The following is a 19,446-nucleotide window of genomic DNA, read 5'->3' on the forward strand; positions in this document are numbered from 1 at the left end:
TGTGTGAAGTAGGAGTCCATGCAACTGAAAAGATGCTAGCGAGAGGGGAGTACAGATCGAGGTGATGCAGAGAAACGTGGTAAAAAGAGATACTGATAAGAGGCTAGGGGCAAGGACGCAGACGAATAAAGAGATGTGGAGAAACAGGAAGGAAATACATATGATTGTGAGTGGGAAAGAGAGAAAAGGGATTCTATGAGCAAATGAGCCTAACAAGTAGAGGAGCTGGGAAAGAATCAGGAAAGATGTGGGTTAAGGAGAGAAATGAGGAAGTGTGCAGAGTGCAGGAGAGATGGGTGCGATAATGGGAAAAGGTTTGGAAAACAAAAGACGCACTGGAGCAAGAGATGAAAATAATACATTAAATTCTAATACACAGTGATTGGTGAGCGGAGCTATAGCAAAGGAGTAGTGAAGCGAAGTCTCTGCTATAAAAAAAAGAAGTCGGTGGGGGGCGGGGAGTGAGCGAGTGGGAGGGAAGCGCTGGCAAAGCGGCGCGCTTCAAGAGCCTGGTGGGGGGGCGGGATGCGAGCGAGTGGGAGGGAACGGGCCAAGAGCGCGCTGGAGAAGCGTCATGGTTGAATAATTAACATGCATTGTAGGAAATCTGGCTGGTTCAAGAGACTTAGTTTCAGATGTAATAGGTTCGAGTAATAAATTACTCGACCTAAAAACAAGGGTGCGCGTCTCACGCTTAAAGTTAAAAAAAACAAGGAATGCGTGTGAGAGTGGGGGAGCAGGAGGTGAGCCCGGGATTGGTGCGTGTGTGCTTGCGCAATCTGCTAATTTTCAAGCACTACACTGTGCTTGTGGTGCACCCCTGCACGCTCCCGCAAGGTGGATGCCGCCACAAGCACGAGTGTGTGCTTGAAAATGACCAAAGAGACGGCTAAAGGTCCTCCGTAGCAGCGCATGCCCGCTGCGTATGCGAGACCTAAAAAGGCCACTTGCCATCATGCCGCAGGACATCAACTCATGAAGCCACCCCCTTTCTGGGTAAGAACAGAGGAATATAAAACAAAAACCACTAGCACAGGAGAGTACGGGGTAATGCTTATAATGGATGTCGGCACTGTTGGAGTCAGAGTGTACTGAAAGTACAGGAAGTCATCTCTCCCTCCATATCAGAAGGAGCTCATTTGTGGGTGTTGTATCTCTCTCCTGCAACAAGGCGATGCGGATGCTGTTTTCTTAGAGGAAGCAGAACTGCTCTACGGTGATAGGCGAGTAGATGAGTCACCCTCCCAAGCATCATAAATACTGGCAGATGTGCGAACTTGGTAACCTGCATTTCTCCATTTGATGACTGAGCCCTCCACAGACCAGTGTTAATGTGCCATAAGTCCAAGCAAGAGTAGGGTCACAAGCCACTTTCATGCCTGCTTAACAAGCGCAGAGGACTACTGTTCTAGAAACATAGGCTACTGAATGGCCGTCATACAAAGCAAATCACGTTGGAGAGCATGAAGGAGGTGTGGGATAACAGAGTCAGCAAAAGCTTTTGCAAAAAATACACCTCATTCTGCGACAATGGATGTATTTAGTAACAAATGTGTAGGATCATTTAACAGTAACTACCAGCTTAGAAGAGCATTACTTAAAAGGCAACACTTTAATTATGGAATTATCAGAGACCTTAGGGGAGGGAAACATTAGTTAATTTCTCATATTGTTCCTGTTGCGCCGTTGACAACCCTGTGCCAAAGTGACTGGTGCACTAACATAAAGCTAACAACAAGCCTTTACTTGCTTGCATTGATTTTATAGGATATTCAGCTCTTTCTTTGTGTACACCTACTTAATGAAGATGCAGCTGCCGGTCTACAATAAAACTGTCCATTATTTTGGGACCTTACCTGCATTTTCTGCCAGCCAATTAGGTCTAGCAAGGCCAGAGCATGAGTATAAATGCAGCAAATTCAGGGCCAGTGGTAGACTGTGCTGGGGCACCAAAGAGGATTGTCTAGGGACCATGGCAACTGAATGACTACTTTGCAGTACTGAGTTCCTACTAGCAAGTTAGAAGCCTTGGTGGTGATGGTGAGCAGCTTTTCCTGCTCAGAGGTTACTAATGAAGCTTCTATTCACATAACATGCCAAGACAAACTTCTTTTCCTCTGATGCAAGCATATCCCCTAAGCGGCAAAGTGTTGTTATTCAAGATGACTGACACTCCAATCACCGAATGCTTGCCAAGTGGGCTGAATCAAAAATGCAATTGACACTTACAGCAAGCAGATGGTGGATAACAAACCCCTTCGCTAACCGTTGCAGCGGCCTCAACAAAAATAAAATAAAATAAAACAGATTGGAAATTCTCTGCAATGTTCATAAGACAGGTGCAACTTGTTGTCCTTATCCATTAATAGTTGCATGTACAAAAGTACAATCAAATACTGAATAGCAAACCTACTATTTGTTGGATGCTCTACTGATGCGCTCGTAATATTTAAGCATTCCATAGGGTAGCCATAAATTCACACCAACAATAGATAATCATCCAGTAATGACAGAGCGCAGTGTACAAAAACACAGAACAAACTAATTTTATTGCTTATATAGTGCTGCATGCTGCAAACTACAATAAACATTTACTTCCCAGCTTACCTTTTTAGCTTTTTCTAACAACTTCACAGTCATGTTACCCGTTCCAGGGCCAACTTCAAGTACAACGTCTGTTGGTCTCAATGCAGCCTAAACAGTAAAATCAGTACGTTATGAAATCAGTTTCAGGTTATATTCTGTCTTGAAAATCAAACCAATATGTGCAAGTTTATATTTCCAAATAAAATAACAAAGTATGAAGCCTTTCTAGTTGGCCATCAAGGAGGCACAAAGAGTAGGAACCTTTAAATATATAAACCCCTTTTTTGAGAGCTCTCATAAATGGTGAAATGTCTGACAAGGTTTTACAGAAGCTGTTTTTAAAGATAATTATATAATATTATCATGATTAGAATAACTTGCTGGCCACCCCTTCTTTTCAAGGGCAATATAGAATACAATAAAAACAAAAATAATTGGTCATGTTAATAAACCTCCTGAACTTTGCAGGAATATAAACAATTTGCGGATAAACTGGCAGTGTTTAAAGAATTCTAAGGGAATGACACAATATTTCTGATAATGAGAGAAGAAAGCTTTAGACATCTTTAGTCCATCTCATGGCCTTTCCTGACTCCATTTTCTTCAAGCCTGAAAACTTACCAGCCCATTAATTCGTTTCATTTGTTCTTGACATTTTTTGTAGGTTGGATTTAGGTGTATGCTATACTGCTTATTTGTGTTAGAACATCACTGTAACACTGATCTGATCATTTCTTTTACGTCATTAATTCATTTCCTTTTAAGTTTCAATGATTGTTTTATTAGATTTTTCAACATACATAACTTAAGTGGGCATACCCACTGTGGTAGAAACGAACAATACCCGCCTCCCACCCTCGAAGCCCCCTCCACCCACACACACACACTCCATCTACAGCAAGCTGCGGGCCATTCTTGGTCTATGGAGTGTAATGCCACCTAAATAAGAGTACTAAAGAGGTTAATTTTCTTACAGGAGAGTTTTGGAAAATGTATGTATCTATTTTTATTTGATTTAAGGGAAGACAAAATGAAGTAGAGCAACAGTGAACAAGGAAACAGCCCATCTCTCAGGAATTCGACAACAGGAAATGTAGTGACCGGGAGATAAGAATAATGAATACACACAATCTCTATAGGCCTTTTATAATGAGTTATAAAACATAGGTAAGCGGATAAGAAATTATTGACAATGATTAAAAGACAATCATTTCGGTAATACTAATCAAACACCCTATGCGGGAATTAGGTCTGAACTATAATTCACCGTTGCCCTGGTGGTGGAAAATATCACACCATGTAAAACTGGGGTAAGGAAAAATGGCGCAATAAGGGAGTAATATAATATGATACACTCCTGAATGATTCTGTTGGGAACGGACACTGGAAAAGAAGCCAAATGTCTATCCCCTTATAAAAACATACCAGTTATTTCCTAAAGGGGAACGAGGTAGGAATAGGTGTGTCAATAGGATAAAACGTATGAGAACATGTTATCATATCATATTATGGGCAAAATTTCAATGTATTGATCAGAAAATTGTACATGTTTTGAGCAATGTGTAGCCTGTGAGTAAATGTTCAAGGTGAAAAGGATGGTTTAAAAGTAGGTAGTGCCATTATAAGTGTATAGATGTGTGATAAGAAGTGAATAAGTAAATGAGAAATTGCTATTTTAGGTTAAGAGGCGTTTACAGAAATGTAGCTGTTGTATGCTACAACTATATTTTGGTTTGATTTTAGCTAGATAAAGCTATTGTAGTAAAATGTCCTGAAGAAGGTGGCATGAAAAAAGGAAACCACTGAAATACTGAGTTAACAGTTTTTATGTATAATATTTAATTGATGAATTTTGTGTATTGATTTTAATGTCATGAAAAGACTTTCAATTGTGACCATTTTAAAATTTTGGATAATAATAAAAATTTCAAAGTGTAGGCACAGTCATCATCATCATAATAAACTTTATTCAGTTTTACATCAAGTAAACCATAAAAGTCATGATAAAAGTACACGGTCCTTACTTACATACATTAAAGTGTAAAATTCATATTTTCTAAAACAAGAATAAAATGCTTTAAGTGCAATAATTAAATATCACAGATTCACCGGATAAATGCATAAAAATAACATATGAATGCTGGAAAAAGTCCAACAGCCCCCATGGAGGCTATTATTCTAGACAGGCCCTAGTTCTCACCAATGATTTTAAGTACCCTAAAATGAAGACAATACACTCCGGTTTCAGCATCTGAAGGTACAATAGAGCTGGGCGCACCGGACTAAAATCAAGCCTTCTTAAAAGGGGGAGTAAAAAGTGTCTCCGGAGCACATCATAATATTTGCAGAAGAATGTGAAATGAAGCAGGTCCTGTGGAGACAGGTTGTCGCAGACACAGGGTGCTAACACTTGACCTCTTCTCGACCCCTTTGGCATCGCAATTAAAAGATGAAAATAATCCAATCGAAACCTAGTCAGCAGAAAACGCTCATGGGAAGTCAGGGTCCCCAAAAGATAAAACTCTGTTGATGGCTCAGTTATTAGGGTCAAGTATTTACGGACACTAGATTTACGCGATTCCTGAGCTTCCCTTTCCAACCCCCTTCTAGAGATGAATGCATCTTTAACAGATTCAACATATTTTTTTGTGATGGTTAAAGGTTTAGAAAAGAGGTCAGTGTGGCCCAATTCTGACCGGCAACCTTTAATGTAGCCTAGCCAGGGAATTCGGGAAATGTGGTCCAAGGACATACAGTTCGTCATAATTTGCTGGGTTAGTTTCAAATCCATATTAAGCCAGCACTTGAGCCCAAAAACTAGAGGGCGCAAAGCAAAAATGTCACATAAAAAGGAAACCCTCAATTCTTCATAGGCTATGAGATTCGATAAGCCGGTAGGCATTCCCAGGAGTCGTTTTAGAAAATTGTTTTCTACCACCTGCAGTGAGTGTCGTGGTGTACACCCACACTTCGCTACCGTAGCTTACAGATGAAACGCCCTACGCCTGATAAATTTTCAGCATTGTTGAAATTGGTCGCTTGCCCATCTTGGCAGCGAAGCTGAAAATTGCGCACACTGATCTGGTGAACTCTCCCTTCTTCATTTGGATGAGAGGCCCCCATTCCAAGTGCTCATCAAGCAATACCTCCAAATATGAAAAAAACGGGAGTTGTTGGAATCTTTTCGGGCCTACTGAGAAACAGAACTTTTTCATGTGTCGCGGCCCCACCTGCATGATGTAGGATTTAGCATTATTAATCTTTAGATCACGAGACCCCATAAAATTCAGAAAGTTATCCAGTAGGCGTTGTAAACCTCTTGGGGTTCTTGCTATCAGGACAGCGCCGTCCGCATATAGGAGGACGGGGAGACACCGGCCACCCACATGCGGAAAGTCAGCCCCTGTCGACACCAGGACTTCCTCCAGGTCGTTAATATATAAATTAAACATGAATGGTGGAAGGATACATCCCTGCCTCACCCCTCCTTCGATATCAAATGTCCTAGATACCCGGAGGTCCTGTGAGTATCTGACATTAGCTTTTGTTTCTCTATGCATATCCATCAGAAAGTCCATGATAGAGGCCTCCACCCCCATGACCCTCATGGACTGCCACAGTTTGACCCGATTAACAAAGTCAAACAGGGATGATAAGTCCATGAAGGCCATGTAGATAGCACCCGGGCAGGCCATCGTGTACTTGCCAAGGGTCAGATATAAATTTAGACATTGGGCCACCGTTGACTTTCCTGCCCTGAACCCATATTGGGTATCGGAGATGATATTGCCTTCCTCTGCCCATGGAGATAATCTTTCCTGTAAGGCCCCTCTCATCACCTTAACCACAGAGTCGATGAGAGAGATGGGCCGATGGCAATGTGTACTATTGCGATCCCCTTTTTTGAAAACTGGGACGATGGTAGATATTGCCCAAGCAGCAGGGTAGCCATCACTCGCCGCTGAATTTAAAACTGCTGTCAGGATCGGGGCCCAGAATGAGGGATCTGATTTGAAGAGGTCAGGCGGAAGTCCATCTGGACCCGGGGCCTTGTTGCTTGATAGGCCTACAATACCTGCCTCTATCTCAGCCCTCTCGAATACCAAGGGAGCAGTGGTTGGTAAATAAGGTAATTGAGCAGGGTTGCCCCTCTGGTCCTTGAACATTGATTGAAAATGAGCCACCCATTCCTCTTCTGTTATGTGAGTGCCAATTGTGTTACTGGGGTCTTCCGGAAACAGGGGTCTATTAACAATGCCCCAAAACAGTGAACCATTACTCAGCGTGCTTGCCTCCACCAACTCTCTCCAGGTCTCCTCCTTGATCGTACTTTTTTGTTTGGCTATAGCAAGTTTGTATTCTTTCCTACAGTCCTGGATGTGGGTAGGATTTCGCTGAATGATTTTCAGTACCTCCCTTAACTTGCGTGCTGCTTTCGAGCAGGAGGAATCAAACCATCTCGAGGTAGGATGCGAGCTGGAGTCCTCAACAGTTCCTCGACTTTACATGTAATAGAGCTAAAGGCATAAATGACATTCCCTGACGAACTCTCTGTGTGGACACAGCAGGCAAATTCAGCGGCACACGAGACTCTGACGTCCCTATAAAAGGCGTCCGGGGCGATCTGGGACCATTTTATCCGGAGCCTGCCATCTGTAGATTTCATTATACCCTTACCTCCCTCCATGGGTTTACTATAAAATAGCGGTCCACAAAAATTTACACAAAGGGGATTGTGGTCGCTATAACCTATGTTTTTAATGGTAAACCTCTGAAAGAGAGACTGTAAAGTTGAGGAGACTAAAATATGGTCTATAAAAGACCCCGTACCCCTCCCTATAAAAGTGGGAGTTAAGATATTGCTATTTGGAGCGGAGAGGGACATCAGTGAGCACAGGTCATATTCATTTGTTATGTTATTTAATTCTTCCCCCTGTAAAGAATGTTCGTAATGAAACCCCTCCATTCTGTGACATCCCATATCACGCCTTGTTTGTTGACTTAGGGTCACCACATGGGTGAATGTTGAAATCTCCCATTACCATCAGGGGATGTGGACTCGAGTCACACAGTTTCCTTATATAGTGGCTCAGCTGAAAAATGCTGCCCTCCTTTGTTCCATTAGGGGGATTGTAAAAATGAATCAAGGTTATTCTGTGGTTCCCCTTCTTAAAGAAGATAGCAAGTATATCTGGTGGGGCGGAAGGACATACTTGCTAAACCTCCTTTAGCTCTAACCGTGGGTGAAGGGGTTGCAGGGACAAAATTACCTTTGAAGCCCTCCAGAAACAAATTACAATCAGGCTAATAACAGAGAATTGCCTAATAAACTGGTGCCACATGGGATCATTAAACTTATGTGCCAGCCCTGCTATGTTCCAAGATATAATGTTATTGGGTATCTGAGGGATGGTCAGCTCGGTTTCGGACAAGAGCGGGGAAATCCGAAGGGTGGGCTCAAGCTCAGTTATCATGCTCTCATTACCAGTCTGTTGGCTCCGCTGTTCAACTGCAGACTCCTCTATGGTGTCCAGTCAGTCGCAATCCACCATCCCCGATAGCATAGTAAATCTATTAGCTAGTGCAAGAGCGGGAGGTGCAACAAAGTTTGAATAGTTATTTATCCTATGAAGGGGTTGTAAATATCCATTGATATTCCCTATGTTGGATTTAGGTGGCCATCTCTCTTGGAATTGTTCCCTATCTATATTTCGCCCGTTAACCCTATGATATTCCTCTCTGTAAAAGAAACCCAGGGGTAGTGCCGGAATTAAAGAACCATGAGATAGTTGGCCTACTTGGGCGGCACCTGATAAAATGCTTTCAGCCATGGCTGCCCTGTTAAAATTAACTATAAAGCAATCCCCTCCACCCACCTTGGGGGAACAGCCGAACCATGCCACACGTGATACCATGATGATACTACGATCTAAGCCAGGACATGCAACGATGTTACTTGTTATCCAGTGAAGTACCTTGTTCTTCAAGTTATTATGGTCTTCAAGGATGCCAGGACAAAGCGAAGGGACGTTCCCCAAGACAAAGACATATGGAGTCGATTCTGGTAGAGGATGAATAGTAGGGAGGTTCTGGCATGCATCCTCAAATGGCACATCATTACCCTCCACCTGGCCTGTTGTGCTTTGGAAGGCTACCTGGGGGCCACCGGGTATAAAGACACCAGGTCCAGTGATTCCCCTTTTCACTAAGTGTGCCGGTTGGTGCAGTGCAGGTAAAAAATCTGCGTGTGAGTTGGATGGGTTAGTGTGGATGTTTATACTCGGATTGACTTCTGGATCAAGTGCACATTTAGACTTACAGTTATTACTACATTCCGAATTACCCCCCCCTCCTCCCCTACAAGACTAGTCTCAATGGCTGACAAGCTCTCCAGGATGGGACTCAGTTTGGCATCTAATAGTGTGGTCATTAAATCATTTAAAACCTTGATAGCCTTCGAGTCCAGATTTAGATTCAGAGGTACAAGCTTGGATGCCAACGGATTAACTGGGAGTTTGGTGACCGGGGTCAGCTTGGTTCTTTTAGCTCTACTCCCGATGGCTTGAAGTTTACATTTAATGCTCCCCTGAGCAGTGGATTCAGGGGGCTGTAGGAGCAAGGGGGTTATTTTGGGACTCAGCGCTTTGGAGCTATCGTTCCCTAGAGGTATGGAAGTACTTCCGCTTCTGTTGATAATAGCTGGTGAAAGAGGTATGGGAAAAGGCCCTGATATCGCCAAGTGGGGGACTTCGCTAGCAGGCGAAGAGCCTTCAGTTACCTCGAGAGCTGTAAACGACCTCTGGGGATTATCAGAACAGGTTGGGGACAGTTCAACCGGAGGTACCCTGGGTCTGTGTAAAAGCGAACCCCGATGGCTGATCTTGAGAGACGCCTATTAACGAGTTCTATCTCCTTGTCGATAACAGCCGCTGCTCTCTGCAGAAAAGAGTCCATAGTACAAACTGTGGAAGAGGAACTAACCACAGATTTAGTCCCAGTGGTTCCAATCGCCCCGTCTGAGCCTTTCTCCTCCCCATACCTTTAGAAGACTTTTCCAAAACCCCAAGTAGACACCCACAGGTCACAGAAATATGGTCAATAAAAGGGCAGGAAAATGATATCTATATGATAAACGTGTACAAAGAGGGCCGCACTATGCACTGGGGCTAGTCCTACTTCAATAGATGGGCTCAGAGTAATATCCCCCAATACTTAATTTGAGCTAAGTTTTTACCCCCAGCAATAAATTTACAATCAACAAGCCCAGCACCATTACCGCATATCAAGCTTCCTCGCTATATTTCAGAGGTCTGTTTAGAGTCTTCAAGTCTATTTGAGTCTGTGAGTTCAGCCTACCTCCACACGTGGGATATGTCTCGATGTCCAGTCGGCGGATGCCAAGAGTAGTGGCCCAGCCCAGCCTCTGCCAGGCTCAGACGGGCTCAGACGGGCCTGCCCTTGGCCCGGGCTTCGCCCGGCACGCACGTTCCGCGCAGAGGGTGCTGCGAGGAGTAAAGTAGCGGCTGTGGGCGGGAGCGGAGGTGGCGTCACTCAAGGGGCTCCTGGGACGTGGAGTCCGTAAAAACACTCAAATCCCTCCAGCAAGGTCTCCTCCGGCGATGCAGCACATTCATTATAATGAGAAGAATAGATAAAAGTGTATTTTTCTAAAGAATTCATGTAAATTGTTTATGTAGTACACAACATATAAGGTACAAAACGTAGGGAATACTCACTACCTGAAGTGGGTCTAGAACAATATTATAATACTTTCTCTCGCGCACCGGTGAGAAGGAATATATATTGTTGTGTATTCAATGAGATTCTGAACATATCAACTCCATACATGCTAGCATCTACAGTAATGATACGTTCTTTGTTTAAACTGAAGGGCTTCATCATAGGTGTCTCCAGAATATGCAGTTTTTCCAGATCAAACAAATTCCAAAATGTCCCTGGTCAATTCCCTCGAGGGCTCAATTTTGGTGGAAACATTTCTAATGAATTTGCTAGAATACTCATACAACCCCATGAATGAGAGGGGTTATTCTCTACTTTTTATGGTGCAGGAGCATTGATGATACAATAGATTTATTGGGCACAACTCGATTACCAGACAAATAATGGCCTAAATAATCCAAAGAATTACTGAACAATTTGCATTTGGAGCCCTTGAGAGTCAGACCATGTTTTTCCAGCCTTCTACATATTAATAAGTTCCAAATGTTCTTGTACATCTTTTGAAAATATCAAAATATCATTTTAGAAACACTTCTCAAAGTTGTCCACATCCTTGAAAATATGGAATATAGCCCTTTGCAACACTGATACCGCAGACGCTAATCCAAACACAGGGCTGTAGAATTCCTGTAGCCTGACTTCCAGGACATATTGTTTGGGTTCAAGGACAACAAGTTTTCATGTTTATTTTGTCATTGTGACAAGTAGGCACAACCCCCTGCATTACAAATTCTTTGGCTGCCTGCTTACAGTAACACATCATGGATCCGGGAAGGGCATAATCCGTAGTTAAGGTAATCTTTGCGTCAGTATGTTCATGCAGTTCGAACTTATATTTATGGTTCATTATTGCAACGCCTATATTATTAGGACAAGCGCACCAAGTAAATGCGGTTAGCTCTGACTGCACTGCTGACAGGGGTTCCAGTATAATAATGTGTATGCACATTTGCAAAGTCTATAGGTTTCGTATAATGCTCCAATGAATGCTCTCTGATTGGATGCAAATATTTGCAGAATTTATTTTATTTATTTATTTAAAGAGTTTTATATAGCGCTGGCTAGACCTGGAGGTATCAGAGCGCTTTACATGAGGATCAACAATATAACAGAAAATCAACGATGTAACAGAAAAAGTTCTACAATTACACAATAAATCCCCAAAAATTAGGCAATAAAATTAGGAGAGGAGAGAAAGGAGCGAGAAAAGTAGTGGAGGGGGCAGGGGAGGTGAGAAAGGGAGGATAAGGGAAGAGACAATACGGAGAGACGAAAAGAAGTCTGTCTAAAGACCGACTGGGTAGGTGATGACCAAGGAGGGAATCCACGGCCCATCTCCCCTATAGCTAAACCAGGTAGCTCCATCGGGCATCAGACAAAAAAGTTCAGTCTCAATACATTGAGAGAGAGAGGAGAAGGAGAGACATAAATAGTGGGAGGAGAAGACAGGAGGGACGAAAAGAAGTGCAACAATGTGGTTTAACAGTATAACAGAAAAAGATCAACAATTACACATTACATCAAACAATCAGCAATACATTAGGAGAGGAGAGAAAGGAGAGCGAAAAGAAGTGGAGGGTAAGGGAGGTGAGAAAGTGAGGATAAGGGAAGAGACAACCGTAGAGACAAGAGGAAGTCTGTCTAAAGAACGACTGGGTAGGTGACGACCAAGGAGGGAATCCACGGTCCATCTCCCCTATAGCTAAACCAGGTAGCTCCATCGGGCATCAGACAAAGTTGTTCGGTCTCAAGTGTCGAGGGAAGAGGTTCGTAGAAAAACAGGATGGGAGGGATATACGGCAGAAAGACGAAGGAAAGACTGCTCAAAGACCGGCTGGGTAGGTGACGGTCGAAGGGGAAGTCCTAAAACCCATCTCCTCTATAGCTATCAGGTAGCTCCACCGGGCTTTGGCCAAATAGCTAAGTCTCAAAGGGAAACATTTAAATAACATGGAGGGCAAAATAAATGGAGCGTAGAGGGGAGGGAACAGGGAAGGTGAGAAAGGGAGGATAGGGGAAGAGACAACAAAGAGAGACGAAATGAAATCTGTCTTAAGGCCGACTGGGTAGGTGACGACCTAGGAAGGAATCCACGGCCCATCTCCCCAATAGCTAAACCAGGTAGCTCCATCAGGCATCAGACACAATAGTTCAGTCTCAGTACATTGAGAGAGGAGAGAAGGAGAGATATATATATAGTGGGAGGAAGCGGGAAAAGACGACAGGAGAGACTAAAGAAAGTCTGGCTAAAGACCGACTGGGTAGGTGACGTCCAAGGAGGGAATCCCCGACCTGTCTCCCCTACAGCTAAACCAGGTAGCTCCATCGGGCATCAGACAAAATAGCTAGCTCTCAAATGACGCGGGAAATTCACAGGTAAACAGGGTGGAGACTAGGGCAAGAACAGGTGAGGGCAAAGGTTAGTAGCAGGAAAGTGGAGACGAGTACAGCTGGGAGGGGTAGGGGGTAGGTAGTTTGGTAAAAGTTCCCATGGATCTGCTGCAAGGCATTCAAAAAGCAGGTCCGTTTCTTCACAGGTGCCATCTTGAGGTTAAAACACCAGGTGAGAATTGCGCCAGAAGACTTGTGTTGCTATGACCGGTAGGAACGGTGGCTACAGCGTCTATGTCTCTTGCTGATCTCCAAGATGTCCCCGATGTTAGAGAAGAGGTGATGATGGTTGGTAGTGTTCATGGTATCTTTGAGTTCCTCAGATTTACGGAAGAAGTGCACCAAGATATCAAGGTTGTGTAGGTCTTTGCTTTCAAAATAAAATGTTCACAAACAAAAGCAAGTAGAAAAAACGCTCCGGAGTTGTCCGTGAGCCCCCCGCGACTGTGAGGTAATCAGTTCAGTTCAGTTCAACTTTATTTCGGCTAATATAGCCATAAAAGCAGCAGTACAGAGACAAAAAAATAAACATTTACAGACATAAAAAACATTTACAGACAATTATTAGCAGTGCCTTCATCAACAATTTGTCGCATACATAAATGGCTGTTGGTAAGAACAATTAATTCAAGACCGGTAAATAAACGATACTACGTTAAAAATCTAAATAATTTAAGTAAAAAAGGTTTTCTCCATAATTAACACCTTCAATGCTCATGACAAGGGCAGCTCGTCATGCACTGCAGCCAAGCGGACCATGTAATTTCAATGGAAATTAGAGTAAAAGTGGGAATTGCCTTAGCACCAAAGGGGTTAAAAAGCCAGACTAAAAACCAAGTTTAAAACCAAAAAACCACACGTCTTACAAGGGATGAACTCGGTGCATTCCACATTTTCTAATACTGAGTGGAAAGGGCTATGGACGCCAATATTACATTACAGCTTGTACCCTAGCCGTTTCCTGATGAGATACACATTAAACAGAAACCTACTTATGCAAAAGACAACCAGTTGTGAGGTATTAGACTTGATGATGCGCTCTGCCTCTTTATATGATCTGACACCCATATTTTTACAAAGGGGTCTAATCCAGCGATATCTAGGTGATTTATATGCTGGACAAAAGAACAGTAAGTGGACATCATCTTCCTTTGCCTTTAACGAGCAAAGGGAACAGAGGCCATTGTTGTTTTTACCTCCCCAATTGCATGTTTTAGCATTGGTCTGTAATACCCCGTATCTAAATTGCAAATATAAGGTTTTTGCTATTGGTGGTCTTATTTCATCCATGAATGGTTCGAATGCAGCATTATCTTTTATTATCATAAATTGCTGGGTCAGTATGCCAATAGATGAACTATGGAATAGCTCATCATTAACATTGGACCAGTTAGTTGACTTTAGAAGTTTTTTTACACACCGGTGTCATATTCTGGGGTTCGTCCCAAAAGTGGGACAGCCCTAACCTGGTACACCAAAGGGAAACATGTTTTAGCCAGGTGATTTTCTTATATTCGTCAATCTGAATGATTTCTATCAGACCACTTTTATAGTTACACAACTCCGGGGTTGTCCATAATCTTATCCAATACAGCAACGGTCTAAGAGCTGCTTGATGGTCCGTCCTTTTGAGATTCAAATCCAAAAACATTGGAACTAAGGGGGTTCTAGTTGGTAGTTTAAGTAATTTACGCACAAAATGATTCTCTTCCTTTTCAAAATTGCGGTTGCAATGATGTCCCCAAACCTCGGCACCGTAAAGTGCCGCTGCTTGGGCCTTTGCCTTGAATACTTCAAGTGCCGGTCTAATGGCTTTAGAATAACTAGCTCCGTGCACTTTTAGGATGGGCATCGAATTCTGCTTAAAAGATAACTTATTCTTTGCTAGATGTCCCTTCCATGAGAGGTTACTATCCAACATAATTCCTAAGTAATTAAAACTCCCCACGTATTCCAATTTTTGGTCATTTAGAACCAAATTCTTTCTAAAGGACTTTTGCGGATTTATGGACATATATTTTGTTTTAGATGAGTTTATTTCTAACCCCTTCTTTACGCAGTAACCATAAAATGAATTCACCAGGTTTTGAAGACCCCTCGGGGTCTGTGAGATGAGGATTGTATCATCGGCAAAAACGTAATGCCGTGATCACCTCATCTCCTAGCTTCGGGGAGTCGTGGTCACAATCCCTTAGGTAAACAGGTATATCATTAACATATAGTGAGAAGAGCATAGGCGCCAGCACACAGCCTTGACGCACGCCACGACTCACCAAAATGGGCTTTGAAAGTTCACCTCCCTTCCCCCATCTAACTTTGGCATAATTCCCGGTGTGTAATCTAATGAGTTCTTTAAGCAACTCACCGGGGACCCCCATATCTCTTAAAGTGATCCACAGAAGGTTCCATGGAACGAGAGCGAAGGCAGCCCTCAAGTCTATACATGCCACGTACAAACTGCCCTTTCTTATATTAATGTACTTCCAGCAGATGCACGTGAACCTGAACACTTGGTCCACAGTACTAGTTTTTGGTCTAAACCCTGCTTGAAATTTAGACAATATCTGCGTCCCCTCCATCCATTCTGTGAGTCTATTTAAAATGTGCCTGGCAAAAACCTTGTGTAAAAGGTCAATTAAACTAATTGGGCGATAGTTGCCCGGATCGTGGCGATCACCTTTTTTGAAAATCGTTACAATTTCTGCCCCTTTCCAACTGTCGGGTATTGGTGTTCCAGCCACTATAGAGTTAAATAGAAAATTAATGTATGGCCCCCAGACTTCAACATCATGTTTAAGTAAATCTCCAGGGATCTTATCTGGTCCTGGGGCTTTACCCACTTTGATGGCTTGTAGTGCCTGGGTAGTTTCCTCCATACTAAAATATAGTGGTGTAATGCTCAATTCCAGATTACTCTCTTTATTATGTACGGACGACCTCTGTTCGTTATAGGAATAGAGTTTAGTAAAGTGGTCGCACCAAATATGTTCGTCTAGATAAAGATCCTTAGATGATCTACCCTTTCTGTTACCTTTAGCTATTATACTCCAAAAGGTGCCCTGATCTCTCAATTTGGCTGCTGTTAATAAGTCATCCCATAGTGCATCTTCCCATGCTTTTTAAGCCTGGGTCAAAATTTTGTTATATGCATGTCTACTTTCTTTTATAGAATGGGAATTTTTAGATTTAACAGTCTGGATCAGATGGTGCTTCGCTAAGCGGCATTCTTTATTATACCAAGGGTTAGCCATCTGTAGATGACCGTCGCTTGGGTTCTTTTTCCCTTTGCAATTTTTGCTCAGAAAGGGGATTAAAGCATCAACCAATTTGTAATGTAGATCTAGAACTCTCTGGCTGCCTAATCGGAGCTCCTTACACGACCCAATAGTGTCGGAAAAGGTATTGTAAATATTTAACATTGCCTCATCCTTAGCTAGGATGTAAGGCCATCTCAGTGCACGTCTATTGTTAGTTATCTGCAATTCCCCAAGTGGACTATTTCCTATGACCTCTTTGTCCTGTTTAGCTAAAAACGGTTGAGGATGTAGCCATAATTGGAGTGGGAGATGGTCACTCTCTGTCCTATCATCTATTTTGAGATCAATAAGTAAATACCATAGACTCATGGAGACCAATATAAAGTCTATATGTGACTTATAATTGCCTTTATGAAATGTCGGGGCTGCTGGTCTGTCGGACTGCAAGCGGCCATTACATGCCCTAAGATCATGACCTATTGTCAACTGCAAAATTTGGGATACAGCTACCGTACATTTAACAGACCCAGTAGAGTCCAGATTTGGGATATCGTTAGCCATATCTTGTTCTTCAAGTAAATTATCAAAACCCAACACAGGTTCATATTTGCAATTAAAATCCCCATCTACTATTACTTGGGCATTTGGGCCTAGAGAATCTAAGAGGGAATCTAGATGTTCAATGACCTTAGATTCTTTACTTGCTGGGTATGGCCTATTATAGATGTTTATTAAATATAGAATTTCTTTTTCCCTTGTCATCACTTTTAACCCCAATAGGTCAGGGGAATGAGTTGTCAATGTGGTAATCTCTATTTCTAAATTTATTCTAACCCAGATCACCAGACCACCTGCCGCCCTCCCTCTTGCTGAGGGGATTGCGTCGCAATAGAATGTTTTATACCCAAGTCTGTGGGGAATTTCCAGAGCCCAAGTCTCTTGAAGGAGGATAATATCGTAGTCCTCAATGTAGGTACACCAAACTAGGTCACGAAGATTTCGGACTAGCCCTGCTATGTTCCATGATATTAGTCTTGCTGGTAGATTATCTTTAGAACCAGATAGGGGTACATTCAGCAATTCCTCTTGTGAGGAATTGTCATCCAGTGGAACATGTGCGATTTTTAATACTTCCAGTGAGATGTTTCTGGAAATCGATCTCTCAGACACTGTCCTACCAATACACCAAGTACTGGCCTCTCCTAAGGTGCCAATGTTATCGCTATCACAATTAAGAAGCTTTTCCCTTACTAATGCCATTGGAATACAGCCTAATGCAGGCTTGTCATCGTGATTCAATAAGGGCGCTACTATCTGAATAAACTCGAACTCTAAATTTAATGTGTTAGGTTTATCTACTTGTGTAGTTAAAGGTAGTCCCAACCCAGGTCTCTTGGTCGATGCAAGTCAATCATTCTGATCCAACGCACTCAGTGCCTGATACCTGTTGCGCGTTGGGATCTCAAAGACTGGACTTTTGTTAAAGCCGAAAGGCCTAGGTGGTATGTTATGTTGAGCACCCTTTGCTAAATGGCTATAAAAATATCCCAAGGGGTGTAACACCAACACTATTCTCACTCTTCCTCAAAGATGCTGCTCTAAGAAGCACAGTCGCAACATGATGTGGGTGCCTAAAATTAATGATGACAGCCACCCCTACAAGTTTTCATGGCATTTCCGATCCACGGAACCAGTCTAGTTGTCAATAACTGGTCCGAATAGTTTATCGGAAATCCACAATTCTTGTTCAGCCAGGAGACAGTTTTATGTTTAAGTGAATCGTGAGATTCCTGGCAGGAAATGGACTCTATAGGGTCTAAAGGTGGGACATTAGAAAGTACAACCACGTATGGTTCACAGTCAGGTGGGAGATTAACTGGGCGGATTTTTTTTTTCTGGGATCGATAGGCCCCCTTTGGTTACTGGAGCCATTTTGGTCTGGGTGCTCTGGCCATCTAATTGGATCATCTCCGTATGTTCGGCCACGCTTGCCCTTCCCACCTGTATCTTATGTGCGGCATTAGCTGGTTGGACATCCCTTACCCTCGCTTCTGGGCTATCAACAATAGATAGCCGGTTTAAAAGGCCACCTAATCTAGATACTTCAGCTGTCAAGGCATCTATTTTTGCCACTAGAGGCTTGACAGTAGATTCTAATTTAGCCTCACACATTTTAGCAATATGGTCCAAAAGATCATAGTCCGTATTAGTGTCACTATTTGTAGTCATAGTCTCTTAGTCTCTTTGTGGCCAACAGTACTCTTCTGCACTCTATGGGGCATTTTTTTATGATGTGTTCCTCCCCACTTTGTCGTTGTTTTCCTACATTTCCTCACCGCTCTCTTAGGTGGTGAGCGTCGAATTGAAGCATCCATAGATATATCTGGTAAATCCTCATCGGTTATGTCCTGTTCAACCACAAGCATATCAGGAGTTTCCACTATAGGAGTATCGCTAGTAACATCAATGGAGGAAAAGGGGGCTGAATTTAGATCACTACAGTCATCAATGGGAGTATTTGGTATCCCAAGCATATTATCACGTCCCAGTGATTTCCTTCTGTCATTGTTGGTCTTGCTCACCATTTTAACTAAATAGTTATCCATAGTTCCTTTGGTCTTTGCCATCAATAGCAGCGAAGTACTGATCCCTGGAACGCTTATATCTTTTAGACCACGTCTAGATGTGACTATGTACACAAGGTCTAGCGTCTAGAACGTCACATGTACTTCCTTAGTAAGAATAATAAATATGGACTGTAGAAAATATGCCATATAGTCATAAAAGTCTTACTTTTCAGGGGGGTGGCCCTGCCCTGCCTCGTTCTGCACAGACTGCACAGACTGCACCGACTGCACAGACTGCCCCGCCCTTGTCCCGGGCTACTCCCGGCGCTCCCGCGCAGCGTGGATCTGGTCCAAACAAATAGGAAATATGGCGGTCTGAGGGCGGGGCTCACAGGGTGCGCAGGCCTGGTGTCTACGGCCGTGCAGGGACTCCTGGGAGAGTGAGTCCCTGCAGCGCGATGCTCCTCCCCTGTTTTTCCGCCCAGCAGCCTCACCGGGACAACGTCACTACCACCACCGGCAGCGCGAAGCGGATGCGGCGAGGAGTGGGGGCGGCAGCAAAGCCCACGAGTCCACAGGGCCAAAGAATCCGCAGGGCCAATGTAGGGAAATGCGGCGTCCTCAGGTCAGGTCAGTGTGCAGCAATTGTCCACGCCCGCAAAGGAAATGCCCCCCTGTGAGGTAATCAATCGGAGAGTTGGACGGGGAACTGCGGGCCCCGAGCGGGCGGGGCTGCGACAGCAGCGGAACACAACTCATGCTGAGGCCCGGGTCAGCTGCCGGAGGTGAGCGAAGAGACCCCGCGACACGCCCGATACGACCTTGTTGCTGTTTGGGGCCGCAAGACTCGTTTGATGCTGCACAACGTTGACGTTGCAGAGAGGACCTGCTTTGGCCTCGCAGAC

General features: G+C 43.5%; 1 protein-coding gene across 3 annotated transcripts in view; it reads right to left on the minus strand.

Moving 5' to 3' along the window:
* The window catches only part of DIMT1 (DIM1 rRNA methyltransferase and ribosome maturation factor), a 186,665-nt gene that overhangs the window by 84,674 nt on the left and 82,545 nt on the right, over nt 1–19,446 (minus strand). For all 3 annotated transcript variants that reach the window (XM_078675138.1, XM_078675137.1, XM_078675139.1), the window contains one exon: nt 2,608–2,694. In XM_078675138.1, coding sequence (XP_078531264.1) covers nt 2,608–2,694 — 87 coding nt within the window. The remainder of the gene's footprint in view (nt 1–2,607; nt 2,695–19,446) is intronic.

Source organism: Lissotriton helveticus, chromosome 2_1, assembly GCF_964261635.1.
Source record: "Lissotriton helveticus chromosome 2_1, aLisHel1.1, whole genome shotgun sequence".
Classification (NCBI taxonomy): domain Eukaryota; kingdom Metazoa; phylum Chordata; class Amphibia; order Caudata; family Salamandridae; genus Lissotriton; species Lissotriton helveticus.